We start from the raw sequence: 18,502 nt of genomic DNA on the forward strand, positions 1-18,502 counted from the left end.
GCTAAGAAATTGTCTTCCCATAGACCTTATTCAGCTTCAGTTGCAATTTCTCAAAATCGCAAATCGCACAATTAACGGACGACTGCGCTGCATACGCATTTTGCATGTATCAGAGCCGCATTGTGATCGCAGGCCCGGCAAGGTGCAGTTGTGTAATGATTGCCAGGAACTGTCGGTTTATGGGAGGTTACAGGGCATTTGTGGTGAGCGGTTGGAAAACGCAGGCGGCTCATGACCGTTTTCCGGTGTGTATCTGATATCGTTTGCAATGGATTGCGAATAAAAACATGGCGACGGTGCAACTGCCTTCTCTTCTGATCCACACCATGAAACAGCCACCAATTTTACTTTTGGCTCATTTGGGGTTATTTATAGATATACCGTACTGCACAGTACATTTCGACAAAGACTAATGTCATAAGACTGTCAAAGACTACCCAGATATCATCTAAAGACCCTAAACATAATTCCATAAAGTCGTACATCTATGAATGGATGAGGGAGTCTTGGGTCTGTACTCAGGAGTGATGTACTGGTTTGTAGAGCCTCAATAAGGGTTGGTGGCATAAATATAGGCATTTCTATACTGCACGTTCATATATAGATGTACAGTATGGTGGTCATTCCGAGTTGATCGCTCGTTATTTTTTTTCCGCAATGGAGCGATTAGTCGCTAATGCACATGCGCAATGTCCGCAGTGCGACTGCGCCAAGTAAATTTGCTATTAAGTTAGGTATTTTACTCACGGCATTACGAGTTTTTTTCTTCGTTCTGGTGATCGTAGTGTGATTGACAGGAAGTGGGTGTTTCTGGGCGGAAACTGGCCGTTTTATGGGTGTGTGCGAAAAATCGCTGCCGTTTCTGGGAAAAACGCGGGAGTGTCTGAAGAAACGGGGGAGTGTCTGGGTGAACGCTGGGTGTGTTTGTGACATCAAACCAGGAACGAAACTGACTGAACTGATCACAGTGGCAGAGTAAGTCTCAAGCTACTCAGAAACTGCTAAGAAGTGTCTATTCGCAAATCTGCTAATCTTTCGTTCGCAAATCTACTATGCTAAGATTCACTCCCAGTAGGCGGCGGCTTAGCGTGTGCAAAGCTGCTAAAAGCAGCTTGCGAGCGAACAACTCGGAATGAGGGCCTATGTGTATCTTAGCCTTCAAGCCCCTAACTCTTAGAGAAGCAGAATGTCCGGCCTTGTGTAGGTAGAGTACAATAAGGACATGTAAGCTTACTACGCCCCTTGGAGAAGAGACTGACTGAGACTTGGACACATCCCTCAATATGATTCACAGAAGACATGACATTTGCAAGTCTTGGGGGCCTGAAGTAAAGCTCAAAACAAATATACTATATATTTTTTTTTTAAATAAACATTAAAAATTTTTAAAAAGTTCACCGGAGACGTTTATGCAATGTTGCATGCACTCAAACCACTTGGTGAAGCAGCTGGACTGAAGACGGTATGTCTTCTACAGATGAGAAGCGCTGGATGAAGATCTCCACTGCAGCTTCCATTGACCCAAAAGAATCCCACACATCTTGTGCTTGATTTGTGGGAACACGAAGGGCACCAGGTCTGGACTCTATGGCAGATGATCATGCTCCTGCGTACATTCATGGGCCAGAAAACCCACTATTTTCCAAGTCACCCGAGCCTCCTCCTGCTTTCCAGTCAGCCGCTGGGGCACCCAGCTTGCAGAAACCTTGGTCAGGCCAAGCCTTTCATGGAGTATCAAGCGGATGGATCCTGATGAGATTCCTACACTATCTCCTTTTCTAACTGGGCCGCTGTCACCATGGTGTCCTTGGTGATGGTGGACACAGCGCTCCTCATCTTCTAGTCCAGGGACCGTCTCCCACGCCCAAATTCGGCAAACCACTCAAACACAGTGGTTCAGGGCATTGCTTCCTCCCCAAAAGCAGCTCGTAGTCGGTCAAAACTGTCCTGCTGTCGAAGACTACTCTTGTTGAGCTCCATAACAAGTTCATGAAGGAAGTGAACATGCTGACCTCTTCAGTGTGCAGTATACGGTTCTGTTCCTTGACAAGAGCTTTGGTCAGAGATTGCACTTCACAACCAGACACTTAGATTTTGTCTGGTGCCAGCTCTTTGTGAACATACACATCCCAGCATGCCCTTCTACAGTTTTAGCATTTCCTTATAACAAACTGTGACAGGACATATTGGGGGATATTCAATTGTTTGAAAAGTCGGTTGGGTGTCTGTTTTTTCCTGTCTATTAGCTAGGAAAAAAACAGACACCCAACTGACTTTTCAAACAATTGAATACCCCTCATTGGGTCTTGTAGTTTCACAACAGCTGGAGCACTGGGAGGGGGGGCTAGAGACCGCCTGACTGACCACCTTTGCTACGTGCTACAGATGAGGTAGAAGGACTGAAACATATTCCTGGCACCCACTCTGGATTCCTTCCCTGACATTGGATGCATCGACTATAGGTGCTCTCGTAAAGTAGCTATACTTATATAATATTCGTAACTCCAGTCATGTGATATAACTGAATGTACAGTATGACCGGCGTCGGCTTAGGCAGTAACGACATGAACCCATTGCTCTGTGTAAAATGCTCTGTACACTTTCTGGTTCATTCCCCCCTTCTGTTGGGTGGGTCATTAAGACAGGAAGGCTGAAAAGCACCGACAGTGTGGTGTAATCCATATCCGTTTAATCAAAACTTCAATTATGCAACAACAAAAGCTATAAACGATGTTAGTAACAATACATTTCAGTATGTTATTGAGTTAGAATTTTTAAGAGCAATATATTCTAAATGAACAACAATCCATGCAAAGTGTAACCACTTTATTTTATAAATGTACGATGTAAATGTACAATTGATAATGAAATGCGAGTTACGGAGCGGAATAATCGTAACAAAATCATAGTTAAAGCATTTTATGAACAAGCAAACATCACACTTTAATTGAAAGTTTTAAAACATTAAGAGTACCGTACTTTGTATCATTTTTATTCTTCAAGTCCTAGCGCTGAATCTGCTCTCGCTGTCGTTAGTTCCAGGCATTAGTGTGCGACGCAACTGTTTTTCTTATATACGGAGCCATGAATGGGATTTGTAACTAGTGTCCTCTCGTACCCATTTGCCTCGGTTCTCACCTCCCAACGCTCCCAATTTACAAACTGGGACTTTTTTTATTTTTTTAATTAATTTATACTGAACAGATCACATCATGTTACATTAACCGCAAAATGCAAGGGAAAACAGAATATTGTAGAAATGCCAAATTGGTCCATTTTTTATGGGATGTCCGCTGCAAAAAAAAAAAAAGTCCACCATTGATATTGAGGTTTCTTTGTTAATTAGCAAAATAACTAAATAAAGCTGTTTTCTAAAACACAAGTTGGCAGCTGTGTACTTAGGTTATTAGGGGCAGATGTATTAACCTGGAGAAGGTATAAGGAAGTGATAAACCAGTGATATGTGCAAGGTGATAAAGGCACGAGCCAATCAGATCCTAACTGTTAATTTACATATTAGAACTGATTGGCTGGTGTGTTTATCACCTTGCACATATCACTGGTTTATCACTTCCTTATGCCTTCTCCAGGTTAATACATCTGCCCCTTAGTTACCATATGCCCGGAGATCTGCAGATGGTTGTGGCAAGCATACGTACACATAATAATACACACTGCAGAGCATCTCATATTTAGAAAATGGGACTAGACTGAAAGTTGTCTGCATTTGGTCCAGTCCGGTTGTGGACTTCCGCCTGTACAGACACAGACACTTGGACTACCGGATATCCCCCTACATGACTCCGTTGCCGAGTGTTTACTTACTGTACGGTCATTAGTGTGCAGCATAAGAAGACTTCATATATGTGTGTATCCATGATCACTTACCAAGCAGAGCCGAGCTACTGTATGTTTCCACATTCTTAATGATTGAGCTTGAGCAAGAAGTTGTTCCTTAATTACATGAGATGTCTTCTCTGTGTTTTACCAACAGTTCCACCTGATGATCCGGTAATTATTGGCGGTCCCGTAATAAACCTCCGCGCTGGAGACCCCCTGAACCTAACCTGTCACGCAGACAATGCAAAGCCAGCAGCTACCATTATCTGGATGAGGAACGGAGAGGTCCTGAATGGGGCGACGTATTCCAAGGTAAGCATTTAGACTTGCTGATTATTTGTACAGTGGCTATATGCATGCTATTGGGAGCTGACATGTCTCAGAATGCGTTCACCTTACTTACACATTATGCCGCGTTATCCATCAGTTTTCTATGGAAATTGCGCATTTTCACATTGTGCATACATCACAAAATGCAGGCAAAATTAGGGTTGTGAGTATTTCTGTGACTCGCATGCACCTAGAGAGGTGTGTCAGCATTCACATGTATTTTGCATGTCCAGTATGTCACTTAGACATGGATGTGATTTTGACCCCTTTGCATGGGAAGCATATATACACCGTTAGCATCAGCACGTAATTACACATGCCCTATACTAGTTGTAAAATAGACGCCTCCTAATGGCCTACATAAACTTATGTGCGGGTGTGTATGGCCCTTGTAAACGGGATCCGGTCTGAAGATCGACACTGTCTAGGTCAACAATGTTTAGGTTGACCACTATAGGTCGACAGTCACTAGGTCGACATGGATGGAAGGTCGACAGGGTTTCTACTTTCTAGGTCGACATGTGCTAGGTCGACAGGTCTAAAGGTCGACATGAGTTTTTCACATTTTTTCTTTTTTTTTGAATTTTTTCATACTTAACGATCCACGTGGACTACGATTGGAACGGTAAAGTGTGCCGAGCGAAGCGGTAGCGGAGCGAAGGCACCATGCCCGAAGCATGGCGAGCGAAGTGAGCCATGCGAGGGGACGCGGTGCACTAATTTGGGATCCCGGTCACTCTACGAAGAAAACAACACACAAAAAAAAATCCTCATGTCGACCTTTACACCTGTCGACCTAGCACATGTCGACCTAGAAACCCTGTCGACCTTCTATCCATGTCGACCTAGTGACTGTCGACCTATAGTGGTCGACCTAAACATTGTCGACCTAGATACTGTCGATTTGATGAACCACACCCCTTGTAAGCAGGGCTGCACATATATTGGGCCTGAATCAGAGTCAGACTCAATGCTGATACACATGCAGTTGGCTGTTGTTATAAGTACCGCACATGTGTCCAAATCTCACTGCCGGTGCATCCCGATTGGTTGCAGTCTGGAGACGCAGATTGGGTTTGGATGCCGGGAGTGTGGATTTCAGTGGGTGTTCCTGGGAGGTTACAGAGGGGCGACTAAGCAGACATGGGCATGTCACGGGAAGTGGCTGCGCTTAAAGAGGCACAGACACCCACGCAGGGCACCATGTTCAGACAGAGAAACTTCCCCCTGCCATGGTGCGTCCGATGATTCACCGCTACGGATTTTCACAGTGCAAGATGCTGTAAGTGGGCATCTCAGTTTTGTAGGAAATCGTACGTGTCGCTAGCAAAAAGACGCTGCAAAGATGCATTGTGTATGATGCTGCTGCAATGATGAAATTGCCTTTGACTCATGTGCACTTATTGTATTTCTGCTAATTGGATTTGTTAAGAAGCCAGATATGACTAATTTAAATATACACTAAACTGACTAGTCAATACAGACGTGGACCCTGATGGTGATGTTGCTGTATAAAATGTCCTGTTGAGAGGTAGACAGTTGTCATTTCCTCATACTGAAGATTGATCATACATTTTGGACATTTCCCAGCCAACAGAACTCATAGAGTGTTCTAATGTCTTTTTATTTTAAAGTATCTTATTCAATTTGTATTCTTTGTATATAATTTATTATCACTTTTTTGTTTATTTGCTCATTGGGTAAATGTTTTCCATATTAAATCACAAAACTCAGTAAGTTCTGATTATTTGTTCTTACATCTTCACGTGTTGAGCTTTAGCAGAGTATTTTCAATGCTACATAGCTGATGACAATTGACTATATTTGGGTAACATTATCTCTCATTTAAGTAATTTATGGAAGCATATTATGAAGTAAAAGTGGGGAGAATTGATAAATTCAGCATCAGATACCCCTTAAATCAAATGTTCTTAGAGACATTGGGGGTAATTCTGAGTTGATCGCAGCAGCAAATGTGTTAGCAGTTGGGCAAAACCATGTGCACTGCAGGGGGGGCAGATATAACATGTACAGAGAGAGTTATTATTATTATTATTATTAATAATAACAGTTTCTTATATAGCGCAGCATATTCTGTTGTGCTTTACAATTAGAACAACAGTAATAGAACAAAACTGGGTAAAAACATACAGACATAGAGGTAGGAAGGCCCTGCTCACAAGCTTACACTCTATAGGGAAATAGACATTGATACACAAGTTTAGATGCTACCTATTGCATAACGATCCACTAGATTGCTATGTTCTTAATGGGTTGTATGATATGATCACCCAGCAATGTTGGCCAAGTGTCAGGAGGGTTTAGGTGTAAAGAAAGACAAGATATGTGATGTTATGTCACTTATGTGTACTGTACAGAGAGGATGTAATTAGATAGGGAAGCACTGAAGGTTATGTGGGTGGGTCTGGAATTTGATAGGCTTGTCTGAAGAGGTGAGTTTTCAGGGAACGTTTCAAGGTTTGGAGACTAGAGGCGAGTCTTATTGTGCGTGGGAGGGCATTCCACAGAGTGGGTGAAGCCCGGATAAAGTCCTGTAATTTTGAATGTGAACAAGTTAGATTTGGGTGGGCTATTTTATTTCTGTGCAGGGTAAATACTGGCTGCTTTATTTTTACACTGCAATTTAGATTTCAAACTTAGCACACCCCACCCAAATCTAACTCTCTCTGCACATGTTACATCTGCCGCCCTCCCCTCGCCCCCCTGCAGTGCACATGGTTTTGCCCAACTGCTAACAAATTGACTGCTGCGATCAACTCTGAATTACCCCTATTGAAGGTAACATATTTTGTGATAGAAGAAAACTCTTGATCATTTTTAACAGAACAGGGGTTGTTGATAATTAACACTTTGTCACACAGTTGTCACTACAGTCTAATGGTGCATACACACTTGGCAAGAAAATGAGCGACGTCGCTCATTTTCATCCTTCCTGAGCGACGTCGCTCATTTTCACCCTTCCTGAGTGACGTCGCTCATTTTCTCGGCAAGTGTGGCTGCTGCCGCTGACCAGTGATGCGCGGCCCCGCGGGTCGTTAATGAACCTCGCTGTCGGCCATGCAGGCAGCTCAATCTGGACTGTCGTCCAAGAGATGCCTGCACGGCCCGGCCGCTGCTTGACGTCACTGAGCGATGTGAACTTTATATCGCTCAGTGTGTATGCCCGGCCGTTGCTTGACGTCACTGAGCGATGTGAACTTCATATCGCTCAGTGTGTATGCCCGGCCGCCGACTGCCCTACCCGGGAGGGGGAAACGCTAGGCAACGTCACTCATAGAGCACGTCGCCTAGTGTGTACCCACCTTAACAGTCTAGTGTAAGTGGAAGTTTATGCGATGACCTGTGGTAAATAGATATATAAAGACAAGATATATACAGTGACACTGACAATGTTATACTCCTACAGTCACTATGAAGAGCACTGCTATACAATGTAATGAGGAGGGGAATATCATAGACAGACATGGTAACTGAGCACTTCCTTCTGTCACAGTGGGGAGCTCTGTTATGCAATGTCAAGAGTGTCTCACCGGATTGGCATTCCCCATTACTGTACCTGGCACTGTTGCTATATGGCACTGCATGTCTGTCCCAAGGCTGTAAGAACGTGTCACATGGAGCCGCCGGGGCATGGGTGCTGCCATCTTGCCTACAGTCAGCTAACAACTATTCAATCTCTGACCTGATTGCCTGCTCATGACTCCTGTGACCTATCAGCAGAGTGCCATACAGTATATAAGTCTTTGCCTAGCCATGGTGCTTGGCCAGCTCAACTTTTCCCAAATGCCCAAAAATGGACAAGAACAGATTTAACCAACTTGACTGAACGACCGTTTTAGTCTGTTTCTCGCCGTTTGGGAACAAATGGTTGATTGCCATTTGATCCTATACATTACCAGGTATTCATTCCAACCAAAAAGCATATGTAGGACTTGGCGCTTATAGGTATTATTTTTATTCTCTCTTATTAGCTGCCGTGGCTTTAAGAGAGATACTCCACCCTGATTTTCTTACAACAAACAAACAGTTAAGCGCTGGTATTGTTTATATATCTTCAATGTTACAGAGTGGATGAAATATCTCTTTTATTCAGCGCTGTCTTAACTGTTTATATATTCCGACTGGTTAACAACTAGTTGGATGAAAGTTGGGTCTGGCGTATGACCAGTTTGAGAGATGAAGGTACATGTAAGACACATTATTCACAATATTTCATTCTACAGGTTTGGGCAATATATTGTGCTAGACTGTGGTGCTCAGTGGCCAACAGTGAAAGCACTGTAAGGGTACTTTATAATGTGCAATTGTATTTGTGTGTGAGTATATATATATATATATATATATATATGTACACACACACACACGGCTTTCATGGACATGCTCCGGGGTCCTTTCTAGCCTCACTGGCGTATCCCCTGGCAACTTGATTGGCTAATCCTCATCTGCAGGTCACGTATGCTTACATTCTCCTTATCGTACATGTGCATTTCATCTTACGGGGGAAAAGACTAAGCGTCCTATCTTCCTGTAGCTCTCTCTCTCTCTGACTGTTTCATCACTGAGCCGGCAAGAGATTTTGCAGAAACATTTACTTATGTGTATCTACTCCCAACAGCCCGACTCCATAATCCCTACGGCCTCCGCAAACAGATAATTAAAAATTCAATCTGCAGCCGCGACCCTTCTGCAAATGCAGCCAGAGCTATGCCTGTTCCTTCCCAGAAATTATGCTTTGAGTCTCACCACGCTCTATGGTGGCTCCATTGAACCAAGAGAATGAGAGGAAATTGAAAGCTTTTGTATGCGGTTAGCATATCATTACATTCCTCTCATTTCTTTTGTGAGCGGAAAATGGCACAAAAGGAAAAAAAAAATATTCAGTTCCTCCAGAGAGAGAGAGGAAGAGAGAAAAAGTCACATTCAGTAGACTCTTTCTATAATCTGGATTTAAATATGCCAGCCTTTCATGGTAGGCTATGTAGGCACGCCACAATACAGTCGTATAATTTAGAAAAGAACACAATGGAGAGTATGAAGGAGATGGAGGGGCAGCCGGGGGAATTGGGACTGCGTCGGGGACTATACGGATAACATTGTTATTGGTGAAGCCGTGAGAGAACGTGTAACGCAGTGTCACACTGAGGCTACGTGCGCAGGGGGCTGTGAGCAGATGAGACGCCGCTGTGACCGTTTCTCGGGTGAGAGGTGCGTTTGGGAAACACCGGCTTCTGAAAGGCACAAGATGTGACGGCCGTGTTCTCTTATCCTGTCACTTATGCAGAAACAACATTCTCTAGATCTTACTTCAATCCAGCCACCACTACAAACACTCTACGTGTATGCAGATAGAGCGCCAGGAAAACCAGTCATTTGCATCTTCAGAAAACTCCGTATTATGCCAAATTCACCGGGGCAGGAAGATTGGGATCTCTCTCATGTCTGGATGCAATTGATACAAGTGGGATGAAAGCTGTACTTTGTGCTGTGCTCGCTTCTCGCAGCGCAATCAGTGAGCAGTGCTACTCTGCTGTATGTGTGTAGAATGACTGGGCTCTTATACTCCCCACTGTACATTCATTCTCAGTATACTGCAAGTCTTCCCATTAGACCTTGTGTTATTCTGTTCTCATAATTGTATTATGTAATATTGTAGTAACACAGATGCACTGACATAGAGCTACAGATTCCCGTGGCACAGAACTGCGGATTCCGTGGCACAGAACTGCAGATTCCGTGGCACAGAACTGCAGATTCCGTGGCACAGAACTGCAGATTCCGTGGCACAGAAGTTGAACTGCAGATTCCGTGGCACAGAACTGCAGATTCCGTGGCATAGAACTGCAGATTCCGTGGCACAGAGCTAAAGATTCAGTGGCACAGAGCTAAAGATTCCGTGGCACAGAACTGCAGATTCTGTGGCACAGAACTGCAGGTTCCGTGGCACAGAACTGCAGATTCCGTGGCACAGAACTGCAGATTCCGTGGCACAGAGCTAAAGATTCCGTGGCACAGAGCTAAAAATTCTGTGGCACAGAGCTAAAGATTCCGTGGCACAGAACTACAGATACTGGAGAGCTTCCCTGTGACCAATCCTCCCCTGGATACAATCACTTACACATACAGATACCATGCCACAGCTATTACCGTGGGATAGACATACAGAGACAGTCACTTGGAACTACACATGCTATGACGTAGAACTATAGATATGATGGCTTAGGACTATAAATAGCATTGCATAGAACTACAGATTTGGCCACATAGAGCTACAGGATTCAGTATGATATACCGATGTACGGGATGCCGGCCATCATAATACCAACTGCGGCATCCCGAACAGCAGAACCCTCATCTGCCCCCTACTCTAACCCTCCCCAGTGGTGCCTAACCCTAACCATCCCCGGTGGTGCCTAACCCTCCCTTCCCCGCTGCCTAACCCTAACCCTCCCTTCCCCACTGCCTAGCCCTAACCCTCCCTTCCCCGCTGCCTAACCCTATCCCTCCCTTCCCCACTGCCTTTCCCTCCCTTCCCCACTGCCTAACCCTAACCCTCCCTTCCCTGCTGCCTAACCCGATCCCTCCCTTCCCCACTGCCTAACCCTCCCTTCCCCGCTGCCTAACCCTATCCCTCCCTTCCCCGCTGCCTAACCCCAACCCTCCCTTCCCCGCTGCCTAACCCTATCCCTCCCTTCCCCATTGCCTAACCCTCCCTTCCCCGCTGCCTAACCCTAACCCTCCCTTCCCCGCTGCCTAACCCTATCCCTCCCTTCCCCACTGCCTAACCCTCCCTTCCCCGCTGCCTAACCCTATCCCTCCCTTCCCCGCTGCCTAACCCTAACCCTCCCTTCCCCACTGCATAACCCTAACCCTCCCTTCCCCGCTGCCTAACCCTAACCCTCCCTTCCCCGCTGCCTAACCCTCCCTTCCCCGCTGCCTAACCCTATCCCTCCCCTCCCCGCTGCCTAACCCTATCCCTCCCTTCCCCGCTGCCTAACCCTCCCTTCCCCGCTGCCTAACCCTATCCCTCCCTTCCCCGCTGCCTAACCCTATCCCTCCCTTCCCCGCTGCCTAACCCTATCCCTCCCTTCCCCACTGCCTAACCCTAACCCTCCCTTCCCCACTGCCTAACCCTATCCCTCCCTTCCCTGCTGCCTAACCCTAACCCTCCCTTCCCCACTGCCTAACCCTAACCCTCCCTTCCCCGCTGCCTAACCCTAACCCTCCCTTCCCCACTGCCTAACCCTAACCCTCCTAATGCCTAAAACTAACCTCCCAGCCCCCGCAGCAGGATGGGAGTGCGTCCCGCTAAAAGAACGTTTGGGATTCCAGGCGTCGGTATTTTGATGCCAGGATCCTGAGCTCCGTTGTGCCGGCATTATGCCGCCGGTCAGGATTTCGACGGCCGGTGGCATTGTAACTACATCTCGAGCTACAGATACAGCGGCATAGAAGCACGGATACCATGGAACTGCCATAATGTATATGAATGATCGTACATGACCAGCACACAAGGTCTCAGGCCATTAGAGATGACTTGTTAATTCAGCACTGCGGCAATACATGGCATTGGAATGGAGCAGGTTATTGACCTTCAGAGTGTTATGCAGTGTACACATTGGCTGACATATCGGCCGTTCTACTGCCCGCCCACTTAGTGACGTCAGTCCCGCCGGATCGGGCAGTGTGTATGCACAACACACTGCCTGGTCCATCTATAGATATATCTGTGATCTGCAGATATATCTAGAAGTGCGTACTCAGCATAACACTAATAATTCCACCTTCCTTGGTTTAGCACCCAAGTACCTCTCTCTCTCTCTCTCTCTCTCTCGCTCTGTCTATCCTGGGTGAGCTTGTTGGGCCGTTGCTCTTGCATATATGTAAGCATCATTACGGGCCCAGCCTATCAGCCTGGCTTTGCCACTATGTATGTTTCGCTCAGTATCTGTGATGCACGCCGTACTGCTGACGTGCGCTATGTTACCTTCAGGGCCGGTTCTAGGGCTTTTTGCACCCCGGGCGGGCAATAGGGGGCGTGGCTTCATACAGGGGCGTGGTCAGTTACGCCCCCTTACAGTAGTAGCGCCACTGAAATGCTGTGCGGTGCGTGATGACGTCATCGCGCACCGCACAGTAAAGGTCCTCTCCACGAAGGGAAACTAGACGCATAGCGTCTAGTTTCCCTTCACAGCGGGCAGCGGCAGCGGGACAGAGCAGGCAGCGGGGGCACAGCAGCAGCGGATCTTGCTATGGTGCGGCGCCCTCCGGATGGCGCCAGCGCCCTCTGGAAGGCGGCGCCCCGGGCAAAAGTCCTGCTTGCCCGTGGCAAGATCCGCAACTGGTTACCTTATGTAGCCAGGACACGCTCTGTCTATATGGGCAATATGTGGCTAGCTCCTTCTGTACTGTGTACAGGGGGAGATGTATCAAGTCTTATAAAGAGTGGTGAAGTTGCCCACAGCACCCAATCAGTGTCAAGCTAGCATTTATCAAGTTCATTCTACAAAATAATAGGTGAAAGCTGATTCGTTGCTATGGGCGACTGCTGCACTCTTCAGAAGGCTTTATATGTCTTCATAGTATGGAATAGTTTTTAGTCTCTGTTAAAAACTGTTGTAAGTATTATTTCTATAACTAACACAAACTGGATACAGACATTTTATTCTGTATATTAGAGGTTTGTTTTTCTAACGTAAGAAGTGTATAGACCCCTGACATCACCCGGGTCCTGTAATCCCAGAACAAGTACATTCAGCCTTAATGATGCGCTGTATACCATCTCGCTAATGGCTTATTGCCACGGCGATATTACAGCCATCCGTCCTGCTCTCCACCTGTAGCCATATTATGACAGTACTGAGGAGACGGGTCAGCTTGCCGGGACTACGGAGAAGTGAACCAATGACATTTCATTATCTTACACTTCTACAAAGAGCGGATACATTTCTGTTTATTTAACTTTGTTCCTGATCCTCAAAAAGTCTCTCCATGTAACCGGCCATGAGAGAAGCGTTACTAGCGCCACGGGGTATAGTCTGATGTGTCCATTATTTATTACTAATGTGAAGAAAGTATACAATGCCCAATAAATACACAGCCAGCAGCCTATACAATTAAGTGTAGGATTAGGTCAGAGGTCAGGCTGCTCTTCCGAGATTGTTTATAATACATATATTAATTCTGTATTATTACACTGAACGGTGCAGTCACATACAGTATACTATAATGTGTAGATCTATAGAATGAGTGAAGGTTCAAATGTGGGGGGTCATTCCAACCCGTTCGCACGCAGCGGTTCTTCGCTGCGGTGCGAACGGGTCGGAACTGCAGCTGCGCGGCACCCGCATTACGCACGCGCGTCATTGCCCAGCGACGCCAGGACCGAAGAAAGCAATTGCAGGCCAGATCGCAAGAAGATTGACAGCGGGAAGGAGGATCAGGGCGTCTACTCACCATTTCCCTGGCGTGGTAAGGCGAACGCAGGCGTTTGGAGGGCGGATGTCTGACGTCACAGCCGGGACCTTCATCGCTGGATCCGTCGCATAGGGTAAGTAGGTGCAGGGCTAGTCTTGTTCTGTACAAGCGATCGCAGCCCTGCTATACTAAAATACATTCCCCCATAGGCGGCGTCTAGTTAATCTCACAAGCAGCAAAAAGTTGCTACGTGCGATCAACTCGGAATGACCCCCGTGGACGGATCATGCAGCAGCAGCAGCGATGCACTAGTATGGTAATGCAGCCGGAGCTGCGTCCTAGGACGCAGCATCGGACCAGCTGCGACATTGAGAGTCGGCTGCGTAAGCCGGCCACCGCAGCTCCTACAAAGATGCCAGAAAATCTCCATCTTCTGACGGTGATCCGTGCATCAGCACTCCCCCAAAACTGCAGCGACATGGAATCGGAGGGCGATGCCGCCTTTGAACAGCTGCAGACTGTCGCTCTGGTGATATCTGCAGCCGTAGTGCAGCCAACGACGCAGGACCTGTGATGCCTACTGCCACATGCACATCAGTACTTTGCATTATGCGGCTCTGATCCTTCGGGATGTGAATAAGACCCCGTGTGATGACACTATGCACCGTACAGCTACTTCTCCGTCCCATTGTGGATGATCCAGTAATTTCTCAGTCCCATTTCCTCCCTGATGTGGTAATACTGGAGGGACCACATTCCTAACCTCATACCTAAGAGGACAAAGTCAGCCTCTTATCATCATCATCATTATGGTGTATATATTGTTATTACATATCACAACACTATCATATACACTGTAGTGCACTATATGTTCTCTATGTTCATAAACACGGAAACAAAACATGAAACAGACGGTGAGAGAGACTTGATCACAGGAGCTTACATTCTGATGTAGATAGTCACTGTGATTGGCAGGAGGTCATGCAGTTTCAGTAGGTACAGTACCGGAGTGATACGGGAGGGGCAGGAGCGATACGTGGAGGGGGTAGGAGCGATACGTGGAGGGGGCAGGAGCGATACGTGGAGGGGGCAGGAGCGATTAGTAGGCGCATTATAGGGGTTGGCCATTGGCAGACAGGACCTTCCTACTGTTATTCTTGGCGCTGTCCCTGCTGACTTGTTTCTAGAAAGGATCACCCTAACATTGACAGAATGTGATCCAAAAACGACCAGGTGCTTGGGTCCAAAACACTCATTCGCCTGGAGTACTAAGCTCTGAGTGTAAATCCTGCCACCCAGCAACGATATGGCGCCTGTGTGTGGTCATTGGCTGACCCTACTGCACAAGACCCGCCGGTTGTTATGCTTGCCACAGGTGCGACCGTGGCGGCCATAGATGCGGTTGCCTGGTGATCTGTGTTATGTCAGTGACAGGCGGGCACATGTAGTCTACCTTTGGGACTAAACACACAACCTGGGATTCTTCGAGTACTATCCGGTTGGTGAAACGGTTATGAAAATAAAGCAGCATCGATAGTGGGAGCAGGACGGATAGATTCATCTTCTTAATTGTTTTAACTGCTCTCTGAATTATTTATGAATGTATTATCTGTTAATGATACTAAAGCCACTGGGAGGGGGAGCTGGGAAACAACAAAAGTGTGATATTTTCTTATCATTTGAACAAAGTATCCACAAAGCAGGAACCAGTGCAACCTCTCTGCTTAACAAATATGTTCCAGTACAGAGTTATATGCAGTGGCAGGACCCTCCGACCTGCAGTAACTCATTCATACGAACAGTATATACTCTGAGATAATGAGGCCTTCCCTCTGTGCCCCCCCAGGATTTCCTGCGTTGAGAGGTCACATGCGGCTTAGGTGATATTTATGAACTGGACACCTTTATACATAACATGCACCAAGCATCTCTGAGAAGTTAGAGAAGGGAATAAGAAGCATCGGGAAAACAATGGGCACAACAAAATAATATAGATAGTGAAGTCGCACAATGGGGCGGATGTATTAACCTGGAGAAGGCATAAGGAAGTGATAAACCAGTGATATGTGCAAGGTGATAAATGCACCAGCCAATCAGTTCCAATATGTAAATTAACAGTTAGGAGCTGATTGGCTGGTGCGTTCTCACCTTGTACTGATCTCTGGTTTATCACTTCCTCATGCCTTCTCCAGGCTTAATACAACTGCCCCAATGTGTGTAATATTACTGGCCTGGCATAATACACATTTATTCACACACACACACAATCTAAAATATATTCATCAACAATTTCACAGCAAAGTAGATACCACGTTATCGTGTTAAAATAAAATAAGAATTTACTCACCGGTAATTCTATTTCTCGTAGTCCGTAGTGGATGCTGGGAACTCCGTAAGGACCATGGGGAATAGACGGGCTCCGCAGGAGACTGGGCACTCTAAAGAAAAGATTAGGTACTATCTGGTGTGCACTGGCTCCTCCCTCTATGCACCTCCTCCAGACCTCAGTTAGGGAAACTGTGCCCGGAAGAGCTGACATTACAAGGAAAGGATTTTTGGAATCCAGGGTAAGACTCATACCAGCCACACCAATCACACCGTACAACTTGTGATAACCTTACCCAGTTAACAGTATGAACAACAACTGAGCCTCACTCAACGGATGGCTCATAACCCTTATTTAAGCAATAACTATATACACGTATTGCAGAAAGTCCGCACTTGGGACGGGCGCCCAGCATCCACTACGGACTACGAGAAATAGAATTACCGGTGAGTAAATTCTTATTTTCTCTGACGTCCTAGTGGATGCTGGGAACTCCGTAAGGACCATGGGGATTATACCAAAGCTCCCAAACGGGCGGGAGAGTGCGGATGACTTTGCAGCACCGAATGAGCAAACACAAGGTCCTCCTCAGCCAGGGTATCAAACTTGTAGAACTTTGCAAAGGTGTTTGAACCCGACCAAGTAGCCGCTCGGCAAAGCTGTAAAGCCGAGACCCCTCGGGCAGCCGCCCAAGAAGAGCCCACCTTCCTTGTGGAATGGGCTTTTACTGATTTTGGATGCGGCAATCCAGCCGCAGAATGAGCCAGCTGAATCGTGCTACAGATCCAGCGAGCAATAGTTTGCTTTGAAGCAGGAGCACCCAGCTTGTTGGGTGCATGCAGGATAAACAGCGAGTCAGTCTTCCTGACTCCAGCCGTTCTGGAAACATATATTTTCAAAGCCCTGACTACGTCCAGCAACTTGGAGTACTCCAAGTCCCGAGTAGCCGCAAGCACAACAATAGGTTGGTTCAAATGAAACGATGATACCACCTTTGGGAGAAATTGGGGACGAGTCCTCAATTCTGCCCTGTCCATATGGAAGATCAGATATGGGCTTTTACATGACAAAGCCGCCAATTCCGACACACGCCTAGCCGATGCTAAGGCCAACAGCATGACCACTTTCCACGTGAGATACTTTAGTTCCACGGTCTTAAGTGGCTCAAACCAGTGGGATTTCTGGAAATCCAACACAACGTTAAGATCCCAGGGTGCCACTGGTGGCACAAAAGGGGGCTGAATATGCAGCACTCCCTTAACAAACGTCTGAACCTCAGGCACTGGAGCCAGTTCTTTTTGAAAGAAAATGGATAGGGCCGAAATCTGGACCTTTATGGACCCCAATTTTAGGCCCATAGTCACCCCTGACTGTAGGAAGTGCAGGAATCGACCCAGCTGGAATTCCTCTGTAGGGGCCGTCCTGGCCTCACACCAAGCTACATATTTTCGCCATATACGGTGATAATGCTTTGCTGTCACGTCCTTCCTAGTCTTTATCAGCGTAGGAATAACTTCATCCGGAATGCCTTTTTCCGCTAGGATCCGGCGTTCAACCGCCATGCCATCAAACGCAGCCGCGGTAAGTCTTGGAACAGACAGGGCCCTTGTTGCAGCAGGTCCTGTCTGAGAGGCAGAGGCCATGGGTCCTCTGTGCGCATTTCTTGCAGTTCCGGATACCAAGTCCTTCTTGGCCAATCCGGAACAATGAGTATTGTTCTTATTCCTCTCTTTCTTACTATTCTCAGTACCTTGGGTATGAGAGGAAGAGGAGGAAACACATATACCGACTGGTACACCCACGATGTCACTAGGGCATCCACAGCTATCACCTGAGGGTCCCTTGACCTGGCGCAATATCTTTTTAGCTTTTTGTTGAGGCGGGACGCCATCATGTCCACCTGTGGCAGTTCCCATCGCTTTGCAATCTGTGTGAAGACTTCTTGATGAAGTCCCCACTCTCCCGGGTGGAGGTCGTGTCTGCTGAGGAAGTCTGCTTCCCAGTTGTCCACTCCCGGAATGAACACTGCTGACAGTGCTTGCACGTGATTCTTCGCCCACCAAAGAATCTTTGTGGCTTCCACCATTGCCATCCTGCTTCTTGTGCCGCCCTGGTGGTTTACATGGGCGACCGCCGTGATGTTGTCTGACTGAATCAGCACTGGCCGGTTTCGAAGCAGGGGCTCTGCTTGACTCAGGGCGTTGTAAATGGCCCTTAGTTCCAGTATATTTATGTGTAGAGAAGTCTCCAGACTTGACCACAGCCCTTGGAAGTTTCTTCCCTGAGTGACTGCCGCCCATCCTCGGAGGCTTGCATCCGTGGTCACCAGGACCCAGTCCTGTATGCCGAACCTGCGGCCCTCGAGAAGGTGAGCACTCTGCAGCCACCACATAAGAGACACCCTGGCCCTTGGGGACAGGGTGATCAGCCGATGCATCTGAAGATGCGATCTGGACCACTTGTCCAACAGATCCCACTGAAAGATCCTTGCATGGAACCTGCCGAAGGGAATGGCTTCGTATGAAGCCACCATCTTTCCCAGGACTCGCGTGCAGTGATGCACCGATACCT

At 47.0% G+C, this 18,502-nt stretch overlaps 1 protein-coding gene across 3 annotated transcripts in view; it reads left to right on the forward strand.

Moving 5' to 3' along the window:
* KIRREL3 (kirre like nephrin family adhesion molecule 3) overlaps positions 1–18,502 on the forward strand; it is a 1,017,151-nt gene that overhangs the window by 808,078 nt on the left and 190,571 nt on the right. For all 3 annotated transcript variants that reach the window (XM_063943670.1, XM_063943671.1, XM_063943672.1), the window contains exon 5: positions 3,995–4,152. In XM_063943670.1, coding sequence (XP_063799740.1) covers positions 3,995–4,152 — 158 coding nt within the window. The remainder of the gene's footprint in view (positions 1–3,994; positions 4,153–18,502) is intronic.

The sequence above is a fragment of the Pseudophryne corroboree genome, chromosome 10 (genome assembly GCF_028390025.1).
Source record: "Pseudophryne corroboree isolate aPseCor3 chromosome 10, aPseCor3.hap2, whole genome shotgun sequence".
Taxonomy (NCBI): domain Eukaryota; kingdom Metazoa; phylum Chordata; class Amphibia; order Anura; family Myobatrachidae; genus Pseudophryne; species Pseudophryne corroboree.